The sequence below is a fragment of the Manis pentadactyla genome, chromosome 2 (genome assembly GCF_030020395.1).
Source record: "Manis pentadactyla isolate mManPen7 chromosome 2, mManPen7.hap1, whole genome shotgun sequence".
NCBI classification, from domain to species: domain Eukaryota; kingdom Metazoa; phylum Chordata; class Mammalia; order Pholidota; family Manidae; genus Manis; species Manis pentadactyla.
In genome coordinates this window covers 23,886,006-23,907,797 of record NC_080020.1, presented here as the reverse complement: position 1 = coordinate 23,907,797, position 21,792 = coordinate 23,886,006, and the positions used below count along the sequence as shown (strand labels likewise).

Sequence of the window (21,792 nt, the reverse complement as noted above, 5' to 3'; positions counted from 1 at the left end):
ACTTAACCATTGATTTTTCATGAATTAGACCCTTTAAACATTCAGAACTAAAGCTGCTTTAAAGCGCTGAAGTTAGGGCAGCCAAGTAAAGTATCCTTATACTGGCTGTTGGCCCTCTTACTGAAACTGACTGCAAAGTGCCAGCTCTCCTTACCCTTAGAAAATAGCCTGAGCCCCTCAGCTGTCTTGGGGGAGGGAAGGTATTTTTAGATCCCAGAACAGCTGATTAAGGATTTGCTGCAGGGCCTAGGAGGGCAAGGGGGGAATTGAATTGCAAAGGCCTATTGGGGGGTAGCATCCAGGGGGTAGGGGCCAGCAGGGGCTTTAGGACAAGTCAGTTCACACACACTGCCTTATGATCAGCAAAGCATCTTATTATAAGCCAGTGGTTCTCAAAGTGAGGTCCCCAGACCAGCAGCATGGGTATTACCCGGGAACCAATCATTCAAAAAGCCAAGTCCCTGCTCCCACCTCGAACCTACTCAATCAAAACCACTGCATGTGGGATCCAGGAATCTGAGTTTTAATAAGCCCTCCAGGTGATTCTGGTGCTATGTAAAGTTGGAGAACCACTGATATCAGCGAATCATCTAACCAGATCCCCTTGTGGATAAGGATGGATGAAAGACTGATCTGTGTTGATGCTTCTCAACTCTTAAGTGTCGGTTCAAAACCAGGGATTCCCATCCTGAAAAATGAATACCCGCGTGAAAATTCCAGTGGCTCTCTGGCCTGGGTTATGAAGCCCCACTCTTTGGCAGCCCAGAGGCTCTTCTCCAGAGCAGGAATCTGCTCCACAATATCCTTAGAGGCTCAGCATTAGCTGCACCCTTCCAGAGACAGGGAACTCACCACTTTGAAGAGCTTGTTTGCAATGGTTTTTCACTTAATTGGGAAGAGTATTGCTTGGAGTTACTGCTTGTTCACTCCTACGTAGGTTTATACAAACCAAGCTCCAAGAACATAGGTGGAATGAGTCTTATAAACCCAGATTAAAGGAAGCAATGTGACTGTCCTAAATGGTAGAAATGAATTCAGTATTTTTTTTTAATAACCTCGCTCAGTGTTGGAGACTTCTGAATGATGGAAAATCCTCCTTTATACTGATCTGAAACCTACCTCCCAGGAACCTCCTACCCCCACCCTGGTTTTGGCTTCGGAACCGCAAGCAGCAAACCCAAGATCTTGATTTACAGAAGATGTTTACTTCTTCACTTGGCCTTGCCTGGCACAGGGCTGCAGGGAGGGCAGTATCCAGCTGTCCTCAGGCTCTGGGCCTGGGCAGTTCAGAAGATGCAGGTGCAGCCCACAGCTATGGTCTCCATGACCGTGCGCTGGCGGCAGGGCCCGGTGCGTGGAGGCGGCGGGCAGAGGCGACGGCGCACGGGAACCTGGCTGAACACGGGCACACTCACCATGCTGCGGTCTTCCTGCATGGTGAAGGGGTTCACGCAGCCCAGGCACAGGCACCGCGCCTCTGGCAGGTCCACAGGAATGCGGCTGGGGTCATGGTTGATGCTGCGGGAAGGCAGGAGAAAACACAGGATGGGAGATGATCAGGAAAAAGCAAATTGGTCCTGCCTTTTTTAACTGGAATTTTCATTCCCACAGCAAGACTATGCTATGCTGGAGAAAGGGTAATAATTCACTCCGCATTCCAGAGAAGAAAACCAAAGATCTTTGACCTCAAGATCAGGTGCACCAAGGTTGTCCAGGTTCAAGGTCCCAGCTAGTTTTCTTCTTTCATCTAGCAAGACACTTGTCCCAGTGGTAGTGCTGTGGGAGCCCAGAGAAGCTAAGGCCCTTCTTGCCTTGCCCACTTCCCCCCCTAGTTTATATTCTTGGGAAACTTAATCCATGAGAAATAATATGTGAGCACACTGACGCCGAATCCATGCTGGAGGAGGAATCAGCAGGTCTGGGTTCTGTTCTGACTTAGTTTCTACTCATTCAACAAATACTTTTCACACTCCCACTGGTGGTGAGTCTGTCCTGGACATGAAGTGCTCACTGATGAACAACACAGACAAGTTCGCTCCTAGAGCTGAGAGCATAGGGATGTGCCTTGAGACCTTTCTTTCTCCGCACCTCAGTTTTCTCATCTGCTAAATGAGGGGTGGACTTGACTGTGGACCTGCAATGTCAGCAGCACCTAAGAGTTTGTTAGAAATGCAGAATCGCATCCCTGCCTCAGACCTTTTGAGTCAGACCCTGAATTTTTATAAGATCCCCAAGAAAGCTAAGGGCACAGTAAAGTGAGAAGCCCAGCTTTGGAGAATCTTTATGGACCCTTCCAGTGGCCACATGCCAGATATGGAAGTTATTAGCCACAAGTGGCTATTCAAATTTAAATGAATCAAAATTGAGCTCCTCAGTCACACTAGCCACATTTCAAGTGCTCAGCAGCCACATGAGGCTAGTGGCCACCTTATTGGACCTTACATCATCACAGAAAGTTCTACTGAATATGCTGTTCTAGAGTCTCAGGACATCAGTTGTGCAGCTAAAAAACCTTTCGCCTGGGTTTGTGGGCGAGGACCCTTCAGGGCTAGGCAAGTTCTTCATTATTCATATACACCTGCTGTGTGCCAGGTTCTGTGATAAGAAGTGGAGCTTATGACCAAAGTGAGACTCAGCCTTGTCATCTAGAGACAGCAGGTCTTGATTCCCAAGCCTGGCTGTGCACCCTAATCAGGTGGTGATGAAGAAAATGCCAGCTTCTAGGCTTCACCCCTGGACATTTTGACTGAGAGGGGCATGAGACTCCTAGGATGATTCTGATACAGGCATGGGGAAGGTCCCAGTCTAGCATAAGAGACAGATGTGGACACAGCTAACTTAGTAACATCTGGAAGTGTGTAACTGAGAGCGTGTACAAGGCCCGCTGAGGTGGAGGAAGTGTAGGCCTTGCAGGCCCTTCAGTGGGGACTCGGAGAACAGCAATGGCAGGACTCAGCATGGATATCTCATTTAATGACAAGCCTATGAAGTAGGTACTCATATCACCTCCATATACAGTTGAGGAAACTGAGGCTCAGAAAGGCTAAGCAACTTGCCCAAAGCCACACAGCCAGTAAAAAGAGCCAAATTCAAACCCAGGCACTCAGGCCTCTGAACATAAGTTTCTTAGCTGTTGCAGTCACAGGAACATTTGGCAAAGCAGCATCCCCACCCCGACCCCCGACACACAGGATGCCCACGGCTGCTCAGCCTGGCCCACCTGTAGCTCCACGGTGACAGGCTCCTCTTGCTGGACAGCCACAGCTGCAGGTCGACTCCACACTTCCTTCTGGCTGGCTCTGAGCTGTTCCTTAGCTGGGCCACCATCTCCCCAAGGTTCCTCTCATATTCCTCCATGGGGGCATATGGCTTCCCCTGTGACACCAGGTCCAGCGGCATCTGGTGAGGTCCAGGAGCCAGGGTCCCAGGCCGCCCTGGCCCCTTCCTCTTGCCTTTGGTGTTCCTGAGCTGGCCCAGCCCCACGAAGATGGAGATGGTGAGAAGGAACAGCTGGGGAAGAAGGTCACAGGTCAAAGGTGGGAGAGCCAAGTCTCCCTCCGGGCCCGGGAGGGGAAGGGGGAAGAGTAAGAGCCTCCAAGGGGTCATTCTGCCTGCCCCTGGTCCCACCAGGCCACCGCACACGTGCATCGACACTTGTACGCACCACACTCATCATTAAGTCCTGTCTGTTGCACCTTTTAAAAGGCTCCTCACTCCCCCCACTTCTCTACCTGCCTCCCTTCCCTGGGAAGCTCAACAGCCTCCTGCCCAGTCTCCCAAATCCCCCTGCAACCTTCCGATCAGTTCTCCACATGATGGCCAGGGACAGCTGTTTGAAATGAAAAGCTGATAACATCACCTTCCAGTTTAACACCTTTCATCCTTAGGGTAACAATGCCTCTGCCCCTACCTGCCTGGTGGGCTGACTTCTGCTAAGTGCCCCCTCCTCCAGCCACTCCCAACTTCCTCTCGTACCTGTACTTCAGCCTGAAGCCTTCTCTCAGTCCCTTCTCGCCATGCTCCTTCCTGCCACAGGGACTTTGCACAGGCAGCTACCTGCAGAATCCTGCCTCTCCCTACCTTCTAAATGCTTCTCACCCCTCATGTCTCAGCCCCAGTGTCACTTCCTAGGATGCCTCAGAGACCTCCTTGGGCTCTCAACACCATATGCCTCTTGCATGACTGCAGACTTCCAGTTTGTACATGTAAATCTTTTATATGTCCGTCCCCCACTAAGCACTGACTCCGTGAGCTCAGGCATTGCATCAGTTTCCACACACTGTGTTATCCTCCGAGTCTGAGCCAATGATAGCTGGCACCACCCCAGCCATTCTGTAGCTCACAGTCTCAGCAGGGAGGACAGACAGTGACTAGGAAAACAAGCACCATTAGGGACAAGAGCAGTAGTGGGACAGTGCTACCTGCAGTCAGACATCAGGGCCCCCCCTTCAGCCTGTGGCAGGGCAGTGGTCCCACAAAGCCTTTCTGGGGAGCAGTCATGTCAGGTGAGGGCTGAAGGATAAGAGGGGGCAGATATGTGCAGACAGAGTCTAAAAGTATTAAGGGGGGAGGACGGTGTAAGAGGAGGTTTGCATTGGATGAAACATTTCACTGAAAGGAAAGTGTTGAGGCTGAAATAGAGTGTTGGTGGGGGGAGATGAAGTTGGGGATACAGGAAGGTCATGGCCAAGGATCCCTGCTGGACCCCACCACAGTCACGCTGCCCTCTTCCATGCCTCCCACCTGTGCTCGCCTCCATACTCTCCACACCTCACCCACCCACACCCATCCTCACCTCCCAGACCCTGGGAAGACTGTGGCTCAGGGGGAGAGGACCTGGGGGCCTGCAGGACCCAGACACTTCTGGAAGCTGGGGACAGAAGGACCAAGACTTGCATGGGGGGCCAGAGCTGGCCAGAAGGAAGAACTGTCAGAGGGAGTTCCATCTCCCCGCTGAATGCAGCCAGGCTCCTACCCACCCTGAGTCCCACACCCCGCCACCTGCATGCCCCATGCCTGATCTATCCAGGTGACCCAGCAAGTCTTGACCCTTGGGAACAAGTTTCAACATACCCCTCATGGCAGAAGGATTTCCTGGCACAAATCCACAACAGAGATTCAAGTCACTAAATTCTTCCTTTTTGGTCTTGATTCTGCTGCAGAAAAATGTCTCCCTTACAATATGCTTTCTCATCTGAACGTCTCACAAGGCATTCTTACACTCTGGCTCTCCACTCAGAGAAACCCAGAATATAATCACAGTCACCCTTCCTCACATTACAGATGGGAAACAGAGAAACAGAAGGACTTGCCCAAGGTCACACAGCCTGGATCTCAGGACCCAGGAACTCTTTGGAAAACCCCAGCAACCGAGTTTGCCAGGATCTCCCCAGATGCCTTCGGCAGTTTGAAAGGACTTCAGTGTAGACGGGCTGAGCCCAGTTCAGAAGTCTGAGCTACTGGCCATGGCTGCAGGCTCTGAGACCAGTCTGTTTCTTTCTCATCCTGAGTATTTGCCTCTGCAGATTCCAAGCCAAACAGAGGCAGCCATTAATCAATAGGAAAGAAGTAACGAAACACTCATGTCCTAAGAAGGGGTGGGGGTGGGGTGGGGAAGTGCCACGTACCAGGCTGTGTGGCCAGTCCATCCTGCAAGCCCAGCCCTCGGCCGACAGCTGCCACCCGCCTGAAAGCCCAGAGGCCTCCGCCAAGAGAATGGCAGCAACAGGATGGAGCGAAGCAATTATAGCTCATCAGGGGGCTGCTGGGGGGTTGGGGGGGTGGACTCATCATCAGCTGGGAGCCTTGGGCCCCCAGCTGGCTGGGTCTGGCACAGTGGCAGGCTGTGAGGGGCGTGGGGGCAGGCCAGGAGCTGGGCCGAGGTGCCCAGCGGCTGTTGACTGAGGGACAATGCCCTGTGTGTCTGGCGGGGCTCTGGAGGGTGGCCCCTCTGCCTGCGGCCTGCGGCCGGTTGCCCAGCCAGCACCCACAGGGCCAGCTGAGACAATCAGCTTCGTCTGCTTTGGGGACAGCTGGGGGGTGAGGGCGGAGGAGGGATGGGCAGTCCATTGGTCAGGAGAGCAAATGTTCTCGGAGTGTGCTCACCAGGAGTGGGACATAGGCCGCATCTCCCGGGAAAACAGCCTCAGGCACTCTGGCCTCAGCCAGCCCCAGGTGGGCTCAGCTGCCCTCCATAGCCAGAGTCCCACCCCCTTGATCCACAGGCAGGGAAACTGAGGCCAGAGCAGGGAAGGGACTTGTCCAGGATCACAGAGTGAGTTAGAGGGGACAGTGCTGGGGTTTGTACCTGGTCCCTGAGCAGGCTTTATCCACCATCCCAGGCTGTTTTTCTTGTGATATTTTTGTGCAGTTCTGGCCCCCTGTGAACAAGTTTCTGAATCCTTAATCTCACAGCAGCCACGTGGAGGACCCTTGAGGGCTGCATGGCCGGGTGTTCTGGCCCTCCTGCCACAGCACTCCACCTCATCGAAGGGCTCCACCCCAGGGGCCTGCTTGGGACTTTGAGTTTCTCTCAGCCTCAGGTTCCTTCTCTGTAAAGTGTGAGTCCTGCCTAGGCATTGACAGTGCCCTGGCTCATTTCTTCCTGATATCTTTCTGAGTCTCAGCTCCCACATCTCTAGAATGGGGATAACCATGTCATCCACCTCCTGGGGCTGTTATAAGGGGTAAAGGAAATAGCCCTTGTTGAATAGCTGACACAGTGCCTGACACATAATAAGTGCTCAAGAAACACTTGGCTGTTTGTTTACTATGAAAATTATTGTTATAAAATAATTTACCTGCTCTGATTAGCATTAGGGCTAGCATGGCTCCCATTGCTCAGCGAGCTCTCTCTCCTGACCCTTGGGCCTCCCCTCCGGGCTGAGAGAGCTCTGGACTTCATAGGCTCTGGTTACAACTTTATGGGCTCAAGTGACCCCATCTACAGGTTCTGGAATCACATGCTGAGTTGACCAGTGCTGCTGTTGAGGTCTCTCACCTCAAGTGAAGGGCCCAGCCTAATGTGAGCTGTGAGTAAGCAGGTCCCCCACCCCCGGAGGCAGGGGAGGGGGTGGGAGGGAGTGTGAAGAGAACAGGGGAGGGACGCTGCACAGGCATCCAGGATGGCACTGTCTTTCGGAGGCCACTCTTGGCCATTTACAGGAATCAGCAGAGGGAAAGAACACGGGGTGCAAGGCACTCCTGCATGTCACAAGATTAATCTGTCCAGGGCAGGTTTCCACGGCATAACTGAGAAACTGGCTGAGGCTTGAGCTCATGGAGAGATACCACCATATTTGGTCAAATACTAGACAGGGCTCTATTCTATCACTGGAAGCTCCAGAGGGAGGCGAACTCTGAAAATACCTCCTCAGGCAACAAGGGCCCCTGCTCCCATCCCAGGCTATGCCAGCCCCGCTGCCACTGTCCTCAAAACAAGCGAGGTAGCCAGTGTGAGGGGCAAAGGATGGGGACAGCCTGGTTGTATTCTGTGCAGCCTCCGTGCTACCCCTCTACTGCTGCTGCCAGTGGGGCCTGATAGACGTGCAGCTGGGGTGGCTCCTTGCTGTACGTACACAAAGGCAGGGAGACTAAAAGATGGAGACTGGGCTGCAGGGCACTTCCTCTGCTTCTCAGGACCCCTGACACCACATTTTCCTCAGCTCCTAGCAACACACACTGCTTGCTTCCATCTCCAGAAGACAGGACTCACCAGCTCCCTCAACTCCCAACTTCAGTGCTTCAGTAGAGATTCCAGGGTCCCGGCCCCAGAGCTCTAACATAGCCCAAGGAATCTGCACTTTAACAAGGACCGAGTCTAGCCATTACAGGGGTCCATACCCATCCTCTGGCTAATCCCCTCACCCCCATTTACACAAACAGACCAAGGCCCAGAGAGGTATGGTCCAAGCTCACACAGCATGCTAGTGCCACACCTGGTAAGTCTGGGTTGAGCACAACAGCTCAGTCTTCCTGTCTTGTTACTCTTCCCCCAAACTTTATGCGTACAGCTCTGGGCCAGCTTGGGTCCCCTTGACCCCTCTCCCATGGGGAGGGTGATCTGTGGGGTACCAAGGCAGGTGCTGTGGGGAGTCAAGGATGGGCCTAATGACCACCATTGGATTTCCCACTCCTGGGCCATCTCAGGCCCCTACCCCCAGACTGGGTCTCTAGAGACCATGAAGGGTCTTCTGCCTTCAGGGATGGCCTGAGCATCAACACTGGCCGGCCGCCCTGGGACCTGACTCCGCAGGGCAGAGCCAGGCCTGAGAGGGAGGCATAGGATCTTGGGCTTTGGGGCTTTCTGCCCCACAGCAAAGTCGGAGACCTTAGATCTTTTCCCATGGCAAGTGGTCAGTACAGGTGACCGAGGGAAGGAGCAGATGGGCTGAGCGAGGGGCCACCAGAGCCGGTGCTGCGCTCACCACCAGGTGGCGCCACCTGAAAGCCTAGCGAACCCTGACAAGCTTCCTCAACGGCCACTGCTCTTCCCTGGCTGGGTCCCCAAGGCTGAGAATGAGGGGGCTGAGGAGGGGATATGGGTCTTGTGCCTGCCCCTGGCTGCCTGGGAAACCCTCTTATTGATGAGGACCAGCACTGGGACGTCTTCCACGGCACAAGCAGCCAGGAGTGAGGGGGCAGGGCTGGCATGGGGGCTTCGGGCTGCTGTGGGAGCTAGTCCCTCCCTTCACTTGGAGCACCTACTACATGCTAGGCCTTGAATATTTGGCACCTGGACACTGTAATTTTCAGAAAATAACAGTAACAATATTAGCTTCAGCTTCATATCAACTTCCTGACGGCCAGGCAGTGCTAAGTCCTTCATGTGCAATGTTTCATTAAATCCTCTCAGCCACTCCCTGGTGAGGTACTAATTTTACCCCAGACCTGTGGATGGGGAAACTGAAGCTCAGGGGACCCATCGTCCCAGAGGATTCAAAGCAAGTCTGTACGATTCCTGCATGTGCTGTTCCCTGAGTGGGGGAGAAGAGCACAGCCAGGAGAGGAGGGGAATATCCAGCTGGGCAGCTGGGCACTGAGGAGGGTCTGTGCTTGCCCTGCTTCACCCTGACATCCTCAAACAAACTGGACCCTGCGTGTTGGGCAGGTCATTTGGCCCAAGCCCGAAGTAGAGTCCTCCAGGGGATATGAGTGCTCCTAGAGTGTGGGCATGGCACCCAGCAACGTTCCTGGCACATAGTGGGCATTCACTAAATATTTGATGCATTGAACCAAACCAGCTGTGTATTAATGCTAAGGTGGAGAACAGGAGGCCAGAGCAGCAGGGAGCTGGAGGAAGAGGTGCAGCCCAGGGGTTACGAGTTCAGATTCCAAAGATCAACAGACCTGAGTTTTAATCCTACATCTACCAATTCACAGCTGTGTGACCCTGGGAAAGTTACTTGACTCCTCTGAGCCTTACTTTCTTCTGCGCAGTGGAGAGAATAATAACGTGGCTCTCAGTGGATTATTGTGAGGATCAAATGAGATAATGCATGTTAAAGCACTTAGTAGAATGCCTGAAAAAAGTAAGTGTTCCATTAATGGTAGCTGTAGTTGTCACAGTTACTGTTAAAACAAGTCTTGAGTTGTGCCTTCAATGATGTTTCTGGAGTGTTCCCAGGTAAGAAGGGCATTGTGGGGTAGGAACAAGGATAGAACCAGCAGAAGACTGCAGAATTTCCCAGTGAGCTCATCCTAGAGCCTCAGCTGGGCCAGGAGGGCCTGCAGGACTTGGTCTAAAGACCAAGTGGACCCCATAAGGTTGGCGGGGGCAGGAGGAGACTAGTGGGCGCCTCTGCTGTGAGACGGAGGATGGCCGTGGCTAGGAGGATGCACTCTCCACTGGAGGTCTGGGCTCTCCTGCCATGGTGTCCACCCCTGCCCTCCCTGGTAGGAGTCCTTCTCCCAGGCCCATATTTGCACAAATGCCTGCCTCACTGCTCACTCCAGAGCCCCAGCCAAAGAAACACTATTTTAAGCTCCCTGGATGGGAACACTGTTGGTGGGAACAGACCCAGCTAGCAAGCTCCCAGTTCTCAAAAAAGGGAAAGGCCTGGGCGAATGGGCGGCTCCTGGGAAGTGCAGAGTGGCCACCACATCCACATGAGCCTCTGCCTAGGCCAAGCACCAAGGCCTCCTTTTTACTAGGTGAAAACACCAAGGCTGTGTTTCTGAGTTGCAGATTGACTCCACACTATACCTAGTCTCTTGTTAGCACTTACCACCTATAGAACTTCAGAGCTGGGGGATATGTTGTGTGGCCCCAACCAATGTAGAAACCCCTTCTAAAGCATCGTGGCAGGACACTCCAGTATAGGGAGATCATTTCTCTCTGAGGATGCACATCCCACCTTTTAAAGCTCTAGCTGTTGAAAATAATAACATTAAAGTCTTCTCTTACTGGACAGCTACATGCAAGAGAATGAAAGTGCATTTCTGTATAACTCCATACACAAAAGTAAACTCGAAATGGATTAAAGACCTAAGTGTAAGACATGAAACCATAAAACTCTTAAGATAAAAACATAGGCAAAAATCTCTTGAACATAAGCATGACCAATTTTTTTCCTGGACACATCTCCTCAGGCAAGGGAAACAAAAGAAAAACAATTGGGACTACATCAATCTAAAAAAGCTTCTGTACAGCAAAGGACACCATCAGCGAAACAAAAAGGCAACCTGCAGTATGGGAGATTATAATCATAAACGATTCATCTGATGAGGGGTTAATATCCAAAATACATAAACAACTCATATGCCTCAACACCAAAACAACAAATACCCAATTAAAAAATGGGCAGAGGACCTGAACAGACACTTCTCCAAAGAAGAAATCCAGATGGCCGACAGGCACATGAAAAGATGCTCCACATTGCTAATCATCAGGGAAATGCAAATTAAAACCACAATGAGATATCACCTCACACCAGTTAGAATGGCCACTATCCAAAAGATAAGAAACAACAGGTGTTGGTGAGAAACTGGAGAACTGGAGCCCTCCTACACTGCTGGTGGGAATGTTATTTGGTGTAGCCACTGTGGAAAGCAGTATGGAGGTTCCTCAAAAAGCAAAAAATAGAAATACCATTTGACCCAGTAACTCTACTTCTAGGAATTTACCTGAAGAAAAGAAATCCCTGATTTGAAAAAATATATGCACTTCTATGTTTATTGCCACATTATTTACAATGGCCAAGATATGGAAGCAATCAAAGTGCCCATGAACAGATGAATGAATGGATAGAGAGGATGTGGTACATATACACAATGGAATATTATTCAGCCATAAAAAAGAAAGAAATCCTGCCACTGGGGACAATGTGGATGGATCTAGAGGGTATTATACTCAGTGAAATAAGCCAGGCAGAAAAAGACAAATACCACAGGATTTCACTTATTTGTGGAATCTGAAAACAAAACAAAACAGAATGAATAAAACAGCAGCAGACTCATAGACACTGTGAAGTAACAAGTGGTTACCATTGGGGAGGATATGAGGTGGGTGGGTGGGGAGGCTGACAGGGATTCTCACAAAAACTCTCAGTCATAATATAAGTTGGTCATGGGGACAGTAGTACAACATGGAGAATACAGCCAATGCAACATCTTCCTATGTCAACAGGTAGTAACTGCACTAGTTGGGGTGAGGATTTAATAATGTAGGTAACTGTTGAACTCCTATGTTGTATACTTGAAACCAATATAAGATTGTAATATCAACTATACTTCAATAAAAAAGTTTTCTCTTTTATTATGCTAAAGTCGCCTCCTATGATATAATATGGTGTCATGGGAGATTGCAGACTTCAGAAATGGTGGTTAGACACTTGCTCTGCCCCTTCGTCTGTGGCCATGTCCACTTCTCCCAACCTCAGTAAGCCTCAGTTCCCTCATAAGTTTGTTCAAGTGGATTTACCATAAAACTTATGATTTGCCTGGCACATAACTGATACCTAATATTTGGCAAATTTAGCCTGGGGTTTATTTTTGTAGTTTGGTTGCTTGTGTGTGTGTGTGTGTTGTACGGTGTTTTGTGTGTGTGCATGCTATTTTCCCATTTTGATTGTGAAGAACCAGTATAGACTAATATTTAAAGCATGGACTTTGAGCCAGGGTAACCTGATCCCCAGCCTCTCCACACAGCAGCTAGGTCACCTTGGGCAAGTGACGTGACCTCTCTGAGCCTGTGTCCTTCTCAAAAGAAGGAAGGATTTAACAAGATAATGCATGTAAAGTGCCTAACCCAGAGTGGTGCTCAACAAATGGCCCTGCTATTATTTTGTTGTACACATTCATAGCTCTGCTCAATCAGGTGGCACAGAACAATTCTAGTCGGTTCTCTTCTAGAACTTACCAGCTACTGGCGCTTAGTCGTAGAAAGAACTGCCTTGGGAGAGCGTGAGCTCCCCATCTGCCACATGTTTTAGCAGGGGCCAGAGACCAGCTGGAAGTGCTGTGAGGGGAACTTGAGAAGACGAAAGGTTTGGGCTTGCTGAGCTTTAAAGTTTCCCTTCCATTCCTGAGAGTCTGAGTCTTTTGTCCAAGGCCTCACGTCCGCAATTGGGGCTGTCCTTCTGCCTCGACTTGCTCAGACTTGGGACTGGAAGGAGCCCAAGGGGGCCTGCATGGGACAAGTAATAAACAGCCCATCTCTAGGGCAGACGGAGGCGCCACTGCCCACCGACGCATCCTCCCCTCTGTCCCAGGGGATGTTTACATTCTGGTCAGAGTTTGCAGGACGTCTGGACTTATAAGACCCAGAGTTCTGACTTTTCCCCCAAAGCTTTCAGCCCCTCCTCTTGCTGAGCGGGTCTGCATCTATTTTGGGTGGGAGGCCCCATCCTCCAGCGGAAGCAGGAAAAGGGTACAGCCTGAGAAATGCTCTCTTTAGACCCCCAGAGCCCCGATGGGTGGAGGAAGAAGCCTGTGCCGTGGGGGATGGGAGAACTGCGTCCGTTTCTCCTGGCCGTTTATAGGAGAGGAGGCCTGGGAGGAGAAGGGGAACATGGGGGGAAAGGACTTCCTTTGCAGCTTGGGTTCAAAGGCCTGCTCCCTGAACACAGCTAAAAACGGATGGTCCTTATCAAAGTCTGCCTTACATATTAGCTTCTGTTACTGGCTCAGATCGTGCTGTTTTGGTCACACTTGGGGTATCTTCCTGTGTGAGTGTGAATTTGTGGATGGGGTCTCATACGTGCCTGTTCTGTATTGTCATTGCTTTGAAGGGTCATCAGGCAGGAGCTTCTTGCAGGTGGCCAACAGGTCTCGTTCACACATGTGCTTCTCAGTGCCCGGCTCAGAAGCCTGGGGCCTGCTGGGACCAGGGTGGGGCTTACTGAGGGAGCAGAGGAATTCTGACGGCTGCTTGCTACCCAGCGCTTGGTGGACAGGCAGCAACTCTGAGACATCCCACCACCCTTCAGTAAGCAGTCTTGATGGCCATAGCCAGCACCTCTGTCCCCATCCTGTACAGTACAGACTCTAGGGCTACAGTGAATTCCAATTACGGCCTCCCTGCGGAAGCTAGTCTCTGTGGTCTGAAGCTGTAGGGAGATGATATTGAGAATCTGCCCCCGGTAGTGGTTTAAATACCTGACCTGGGACCCTCCTGGAGTTCCTATGAGCTATGACCTCCTAGGTATGGGCAATGAAGAGCCTTGAGAGTTCCTGAGAAGGGTCCATCCACTCCTTTGACAGATATATATTGAGCACCTACTATGTGCCAGGCACTGTTCTAGGCACTGCGCACAAAGCAAAGAACAGCTAAAATAGTTTCTGAGCTCATGTTCTTACTAGAAGATGACAAATACATCAATATTTTAGGAGCAGCTTACAGCTTAAAGACTCTTGCCGGGCCCCTCTCCTCCCAGCCTCTGCACCTCCTGCATCCGTGGGAACTGATGGATCTGCTGGGAAGCCCATGACCTCAGCCCTCAGGACATGGGGACGAAGGTACAGCATCTCCCGCATGTGGCATGTTGCCAAATTTCCATTGAAAGGTCGTTTCTCATAAATACTACATTTGTGAGGAAAGAAAAAAAAATGGCTAGTATGGAATCTGACCATTTCCAAGTTCTGGTTCCCAGGAAAGAAGTCTCCATACTTGTTCTAATGTTGAAGGCTGTTTCAAGGTTTCTGACCCTGGGTAACAGAGGTGGCCCAGTCCTGAAACCTAGGCACCTGCTGTCAGTGACTGCCTGGCACGGCAGCTGATTCCCCCTGCATGTGCACAGCCCTCTGCAGCTCACAAAGCACTTGTACACTCATGATTGTATTTACTCCCTTGTATCAAACCCCACGTGAATACAGACTTTTACAGAAGAGGAAACTGAGGCCCAGGGAAGGGGAATAATCTGGCCATGGTCGTATAGTGAGGAAAAAGGGGCAGAGCTTAGGATGAAAGCCTGGGCCCCTGAAACCACTTTTGACCACTACCCCACCCTAACCTTTGCCCCCGCTTAAGGAATGAGCATTGGAGCGAGCAGTGGTTAGATGCTGGCATCCCTCTCACTAGGCAGCATACACAGAGCACCAAAGTCAGTCCGAATTATTTCAGACACGGCCTGGCTGTGCACTATGGATGAACTTACACTGGAGAGAAATGTGTCTGGTGAGAGTGCTTGGTGCCAGGAGGACGTTTTCTGAGTCAGCTCTGGAGAGAGTTCAAGTGTCAGGCTAACCCCAGTCTCCCTTTCCCCAAGAAGGGTGCTCTTGTAAAACTTAGGATTGTTTGGCTCTTCAGTCTGGTCACACAGCTGATCACGCAGCTATGTCTATAATTTCTTTGTCTTCCATATAGGCATTCCCTTGATTCTGTTCCATCACCTCAACCACAAAGCTGGCTCTGAGCCTGTCATTTCAGAATCACTTACAAATCTTCTCATTTTTTTGGACCATTTCTTAGTATCTCAGGCTCAACAGGACCTTATAGGTCATTTTGCTGGCTTCTCAATGATACTTCTATTAAATACTCCTGAGTCTCTTATTAATTTCTACTTGTTTGAGATGTCTACCTCCTTGCTCCATCCATCTGCTGATAACCAATATGCTGTTTGAGAATATACAGGACAAAGCTGCTCCCTCTGCCCTATGACAAGTTGTGTCAGTCAGGATGGGCCATATTATGCTAGAGTAACAAACAACCCCCAGTTCTCAGAGGCACAGCCCAGCAAAGGTGTCTTTTTCACCTAGCCTGCAAGTGCCATGTAGGCTCCCAGGGCATGCGCTGCTCATCAGGATCTCAAGGACACAGAGTGATGGGAGCTTCACCATGACCCTTGCTCCTATAAGCATCACAACAGGAACAGAGGTTCACAGGGGGAAGATTTACAGAGGTCAAGAATGGATTCTGGAATCTCTGCTCCAACCACTTATCCTCTGGGTAAATTCTTTCATCTCTTTAAGTGTCAGTTCCTGATCTGTAAAATGAGAATAACAAGTACCTACCTCAGAGATCTGCGGTGAGGTTAGCTGAGAGGATGGATGTAAGCCCTCAGCACAGGTTCTGGTTCATAGAAAGAACTCAATAAACGTCAGTCCTTATGATGTGAATATAATATTTTTAACTTAATAGTGGCTACCATCTCCAGACAGCACAATTCGGTTCTTCCTACTGTTCATGTTGACCACTTTGAACTCCTTAGAAGAGTTAAGGAGTTCTCTTTTTTTTTACCATGTGTCATTTTCATTTTTTGTGTGTGTTTTATCTCATGAGGGAGGCACTTAGGGGTTCAAAGCTGAGGCAGAGAAAGGTATATCTGTGTGTCTTGCCAGCCTCAAACTAGATTTACCCAGGTTAAGGTTCATTACCAAGTCCTTTTGAGTCCAGAGAAGAGAAGTCAAATTTGGAAAAGAATGCTTGCTTGAGATAAAATCCAGTGGTGGAGAGGCTCAGACATCAGACTGTAGAATGTCAGAGTTGGAAGGGACTTCTAGAATAAGCAAGTTTCATCATTTCTTCTCTTTTACAGATGAGGAAAACAAGTCCAGAGAAGGAAAGAGATCAATAGAATGTCACACAGCAATTCAGAGTTGGGACCAGAACCTACTTCATTTAATCCCAGTCTTGGGGCTTTCCACATACCACATAAGGGGACAAGGGGACAACATTCTTCACCATTGGGATGGGCGGGGGGTGGAATCTCATTGGAATTACAGCTTGTCCTCATTTCACGTAGTTGTACTCCAGTGAAGTTGTAAATTTAAGAACTTCATAAACATTACCTTATTAAGGCTTCTTAGAAACCCTAAGTCACAGCTCCTCTGGGTCATGGGACATGCGTTGAGCATCCAGTGAACAAACAAAGGGTAACGTTACATTTTTCACTTCGTTTAGGAAACGTGGCTTCTAATTATAGGATTTGTTTAACAGTCCCGGCAGGTTTATGAAGGCTTGAAGTCAGCCTGCAGACCTGAGGGCTGGCTGAGGAGTGCCAGACGCAGAGGCACAGTCAGGGTAGGGACCTCAGAAGTAGAGGGAGGGATGGCCAACTAAGATCAGCTTAGGCCAAGCCCTATAGGGGAACATTAATATTCCCTAATCCCAGCAATCAATCCCAACAAACTCCCATTTGTTATCATAACCCTTCATAGAGGGGCAATGAATATGGATTTGCTGTATGGCAAGCAGTTGAAATAACGATCACATTGCTTTTTGTAATGTTCTCTGTCAAACTGAACCCCCTGCAACAGCAGTTGCTATTAGCACACAGCCTCCCTCTTCCTAGGGAAAAATGGGCTAGGGACTGACTCAATTTCCATGTTTCTTTAAATAAATAACTTCTAAGTAAGATATTTTTTAAATAAATCTTTTTAAATTCTTCAAAGTACTATTATACTAACATATTATATTAACACAAAAAATAGAAATTAAAAAAAAGAAGTAAAAATAGAAGTTCCTAATGTTATAAATAGCTATAATATAATACATAACAAAGTCCCTATTGTTAAGCTCATATCTAAGGAGGCAAGGGGTTATATAAGGAGACGCTGAGGGTTTGTGGCATGAGATCCTTAGGAAGCTGAAAGTCTCCCCCACTCATGCAGCCCACGTTGAGGTGCAGAGATCTTGCCAAGCTGCTCCCAAGCCGAGATACTTAAGGTCTAACCCACCCACCACACAGCCACGATCCCTCCTCTCTCAGGGCCCCACGGCAAACTCAGCCCAGGCCCCACCATTCAAAAAACCCCAAACCCCTGCCATGTCCCAAGTGTTCCAAAAATTCCAGCACCTCCATTTCTGAGTTAGTACACGTGCTCATGCTCACACACAGCCCTCACACACAGCCCTCCAAGTCTCTTGGACAGCCTGACTTTACTTTCTTGAAGCGAGGTCTGTGGTTTTCAAAGTGGGGTGTTGTTCAAGTCTCAGGAAAAATACTAGGGACTTACATTTTTTTCCTAATTTTTACTTGTTTTTGTATTCAAGGAATATAATATGTTAGTATAATAGTATTTACAGAACTTAGAAAGATTTATTTTAAAAAATAACTTACTTAAAACAAAATATATTTATTTAAATAAACTGTTGTTTACTCATGACCAAAAAGATTTGAGGGCCCCTGGACTAGGATTTTAAACTTGGCACCCCTTAACTCTGAGTGGAGCAAGGAGACCCCCAGCCTCCCGTCTTCTGATTTCTAAGGATGGTGTTGTTCCAAGTACCTCAGGTCCATGTGCTCAGTGCTGTGAAGTTTCACCAGCTACAAAATGATCAGGTGGAGGATGGCGGGTGGAGGGCACTGGGTTTACATGGGGAATTTGTGGATTGGCAGAGCCCCAACCTAACCTTCATTACTGCAGAGTCTAATAAACTAAAAACATTTCCCACACCTCCTCAGGTTCTAGATGAAAGTCACATCCCTGCTTCTTCTAAACAGACGATGTCAAGCACCACTGTACAGGGTTCTCCACAGCAATGTTCCATTACTCATGTTATGGGCTGAATTGTATCCCCCAAAAATTCACATACTGAAGTTCTAACTGCCAACACCTCAGTTTGACCTTTTAGAAATAGGGCCGATACAGATGTAATTAGTTAAGATGAGATCATGCTGGACTAGTGTGGACCTTAATCCAATATGACTGGTGTCCTTATAAAAAGTAGAAATTGGGGGACAGACGCACACAGAGAGAACGCCATGTGAACACACAGGCCGATGCACCCAGAAGCCAAGAGATGCCACATGGCCAGCGGGCCGCCGGGAGCATGGGCAGAGCTTGGAGCAGCGTCTCCTCACGGGCCTCGGAGGAGCCACCCTGCCTTGGTCTTGGGCCTCCGACCTCCAGAGCTGGGGGGCAATACATTGCTCTTACTTTCGCCGCCCAAACCGTGGTGCTTTGTTACAACAGCCCTAAGAAAAGAATACAGAGCCACTGCTGGCTGTGTGGGCATCGATGGGCAGCTGTGGCAGAGGGGAGAGCAGCTTCCTGACCCCAGCACTCAGACCCGGCCGTGTACTCTGAATGATGGTGGAGCTGTGTTTTCTGATGCCAGCCCTTCCGACGGCAGCAGAGACAGCAGCTGTTCTGTAGAGACAGCCCTGTGTGATTGTCGACTGAGTCATTTCCAGAGCCCTGCCTAGGGCTGCTTCACCTTCCTAACAATTGTGTAAGCAGCTAATTCCCTGTAGTAAATCCCTTTCTGCTTGAAATAGCAGGAATGCTTTACTACAGTTGAACCCTGACTGGTCCCATTTCATTGGACATTTAACACCATATTAAAGTTGAGAGTTTGCACACTTGGCATTTGCAAGTTCTAACACAAAGTAAGTTGTCAAGGACTTTCTGAATGAGTTTTTTAAAGTCATAATTGCTTTTTTTTTCAATAGTGAAAAACAATAAATTGTTCTACATAAATCAGGAAAAAATCAAATGAAGAAAACTATAATGAAGTAAGCCAAAATAACTCAAATTTTTTCAAGCATCTGTACCTTTTCATGCACATGTGCAATCATATGCACACTCACGTGTGTCCCTAGGGTGTTCCATTGCATGCATGGTTCAGGGTATGATGAGTGTGGCCCAACTGGTCCCAAGAGCTCAAATGTTCCAGGCCCATCTGCTGGTAAGAGCAGGAGGTCAGAAACGAACTGCAGCAGCCCTCCCTGAGATTCTCACCACCCCTACCTTATGCATCTAGGGGTCCCCTAGTCCTGACAGGTGTCCTGGGCACAGGGCAGTGTCCAGTCCCATCTGGAGCTGTATCAATGTGCTGACTGTGGTAGGACACAAACGTCTGAGCAGAAGCTGGTCTTGGTGAGGCATAACCCAAATCATGAGTCAAGTCCACAACTCCCAAAGTGGCCACAGAAGTGAAGCTAATATTCTGCCTAGACCAGAAAGGGCTCCAAGCCAAGCACCCAAGGCTCTTCAACACAAGCCTGCCATGCTTCCTACCAGTGTTCACATGCCAGGGGTCACAGAGTTTGGGGGTGAAGGTGTTACACCATTGTTTCCTCCCCCACAATCATTCTTTCCTGGTGATCAGCACAAGAAGTTAGTTACATCCTTCTCCCGAGACAGTGGGAAACTCGCCCCCCTGCCTTTCCCATAGATAATCCTTTCAGGCACTTCACAGTGTCCTTCAGCCCTGCTCTGTGCAGTAGACTAAGGGACAGACGATACAGATTCAGCTGCCAGCAGGGCTTCTTGCTACATCCACGCTTACCCCACACACAGAAAATCATCTATTTTATTAGCATAAAATATGCATAACTTTAAAATCAACCATCTTAACCATTTGTAAGTATATAATTAAGTGGCATTATGTTGCATTTACAATGTTGTGCAACTACACTATCCACATCCAGAACTTTTCATCATCCCAAACAGAAACTCTGTACCCACTCAGCACTAACTTCCATTCCACTTCCCCAGCTCCTAGCAGCCACCATTCCATTTTCTATGTCTAGGAATGTGTCTATTCTAGGTACTACATATAAGTGGAATCATACAGTATTTGTCCTTAGCATAATATTTTCAAGGTTCATCCATGTTGTTGCATGTATCAGAATTTCATTCCTTTTTTATTGCAGAATAAGATTCATTGTATGTATACACTACATTTTGTTTATCCATTCATTCATTTACAGACATGGGTTGTTTTCAGATTTGGGCTATTGTGGATAATGCTGCTGTGAACATCGGTGTACAAATGTCTATGTAGCTAGGGCTTTTTTGTTGTTGTTATTAGTACAGCCATCCTAACAGTGTGGTATCTCATCCAATGAGTGGTATTTTGTTTTAGTTCTGCAGACATATCATTTTATTTAAATGGGGTTATACCACGAATCTTCTTCTGTACCATGATTTTTAGCCTTAATAATATGTTGGGGACAGCAGTCCACGAATTAATGTTGAGAAGGTTTGATTACAATTACAGTTGACTCTTGAGCAACATGAGGGCTAGGGACACCGAACTCCCATGCAGTCAAAAATCTATGCATAATTTTCACTTCTCCCAAAACTTAACTACTAACAGCCTACTGTTGAGGAGAAGCCCTACCAATAACAAAACTGTCAATTAACACATATTTTGTTTAGTGCTCTATGTATCATATACTATCTTCTTACAACAAAGTAGACTAGAGAAAGGAAAATGTTATTAAGAAAATCATGAGGAAGAATATTTACAGTACTGTATTTATTGAAAAAACTCCATATAAATAGATCTGCATAATTTAAACCTGTGTTGTTCAAGGATCAACTCATATAAGCATTTCTTCACTAATTTTCTATTACTAACTTCTCAGAATTATACTCGGGCAATGAAACCAAAATCTGATGCTCAATAAAGAAAACATACAGGGGTTGATTTTTAAATCATGGGTTATGGCCCTTTCCAACACATAATTGCCTCCCACAGTACAAATCTGTGCTTTTTGAGTCAAATCAGCATGGCATCAGAGCTGGAGGTTCAGGACAGGTTGGACTGAGGACATGAAATGTGAGATAAAGTTCATAGGATCTCTAGGCTAGAAGGGACTTGCCAAATTGTCACCCAGCTTCTGCTTGCATTCCTCTAGTGACAGGGAATTCATCACTTTACTAAGAGAGCCCATTAGCCCATTTCATCCTTGAGTAACTCCACTGACTTAAAAAGTCCCTCTGAAGCAAATCTAAACTCCATCTTCCTGATTTCAACTGAACAGCTCATCCTCTGCTCTGATCACCTGTAAGGGTAAAGCAGCTCTTCCTGGCCTCCTTTTCTCCAGACCCCTCACCCTGCTGATTGGGGTTGCCCCTGGGCTGTCTGCACCACCCTCTGAGGACCCAGAACTCCCCAAACACAGTCTCCTACCCGGCTCCTAACTAGAGGCCTGTTCACCTCCCATGACTCCTTACACATGTTACACTGGAGCCTCACTGACCTGCTTCCTCTGGGAATGGAGGGATTTCTAGACTGCTTGCCATAGTCTGAAAAGAAAAGCCACTTCACACAGTGGCTAATAAACATAATGTATGCATAACTCCCAAGAGAGGATATGGGAGGAAACAGAAATGACTTAAAAAATGTTTGAGACAGATTTATGGAGATTGAGTCACAAATGGCTGCCATTTAGCTAACCTTTTGAGATATTTTGGTGCCGGGACACCTCATCCCCTAGGATCTGTCTCCGGGTCACCTCAGTTCCTTGTCCTGGTGTCTAGTGACGGACTTCCTGACTATGAAGCCTGTTGGTGTACAGATGTAGCCAAATCAGTGGCTGGCCATGCACAGGTCTTGGGTGAAGAAATGGTAGGTCTCTCCACCACTCATGCTGGTAGGTTTTCCCTGTTTCTCTTTTC

General features: G+C 48.6%; 1 protein-coding gene across 1 annotated transcript; it reads right to left on the bottom strand.

The window, feature by feature from the left end:
- Positions 1–1,185: 1,185 nt before the first annotated feature.
- Positions 1,186–5,759, bottom strand: IL17B (interleukin 17B). The gene is made up of 3 exons (XM_036881560.2): positions 5,628–5,759; positions 3,221–3,510; positions 1,186–1,518 (listed from the first exon to the last, which is right to left on the bottom strand). Exons 1-3 carry the CDS (start codon positions 5,646–5,648, stop codon positions 1,287–1,289), a joined length of 543 nt encoding a protein of 180 aa, XP_036737455.1. The 5' UTR covers positions 5,649–5,759; the 3' UTR covers positions 1,186–1,286.
- Between the last annotated feature and the right edge of the window lie 16,033 nt (positions 5,760–21,792).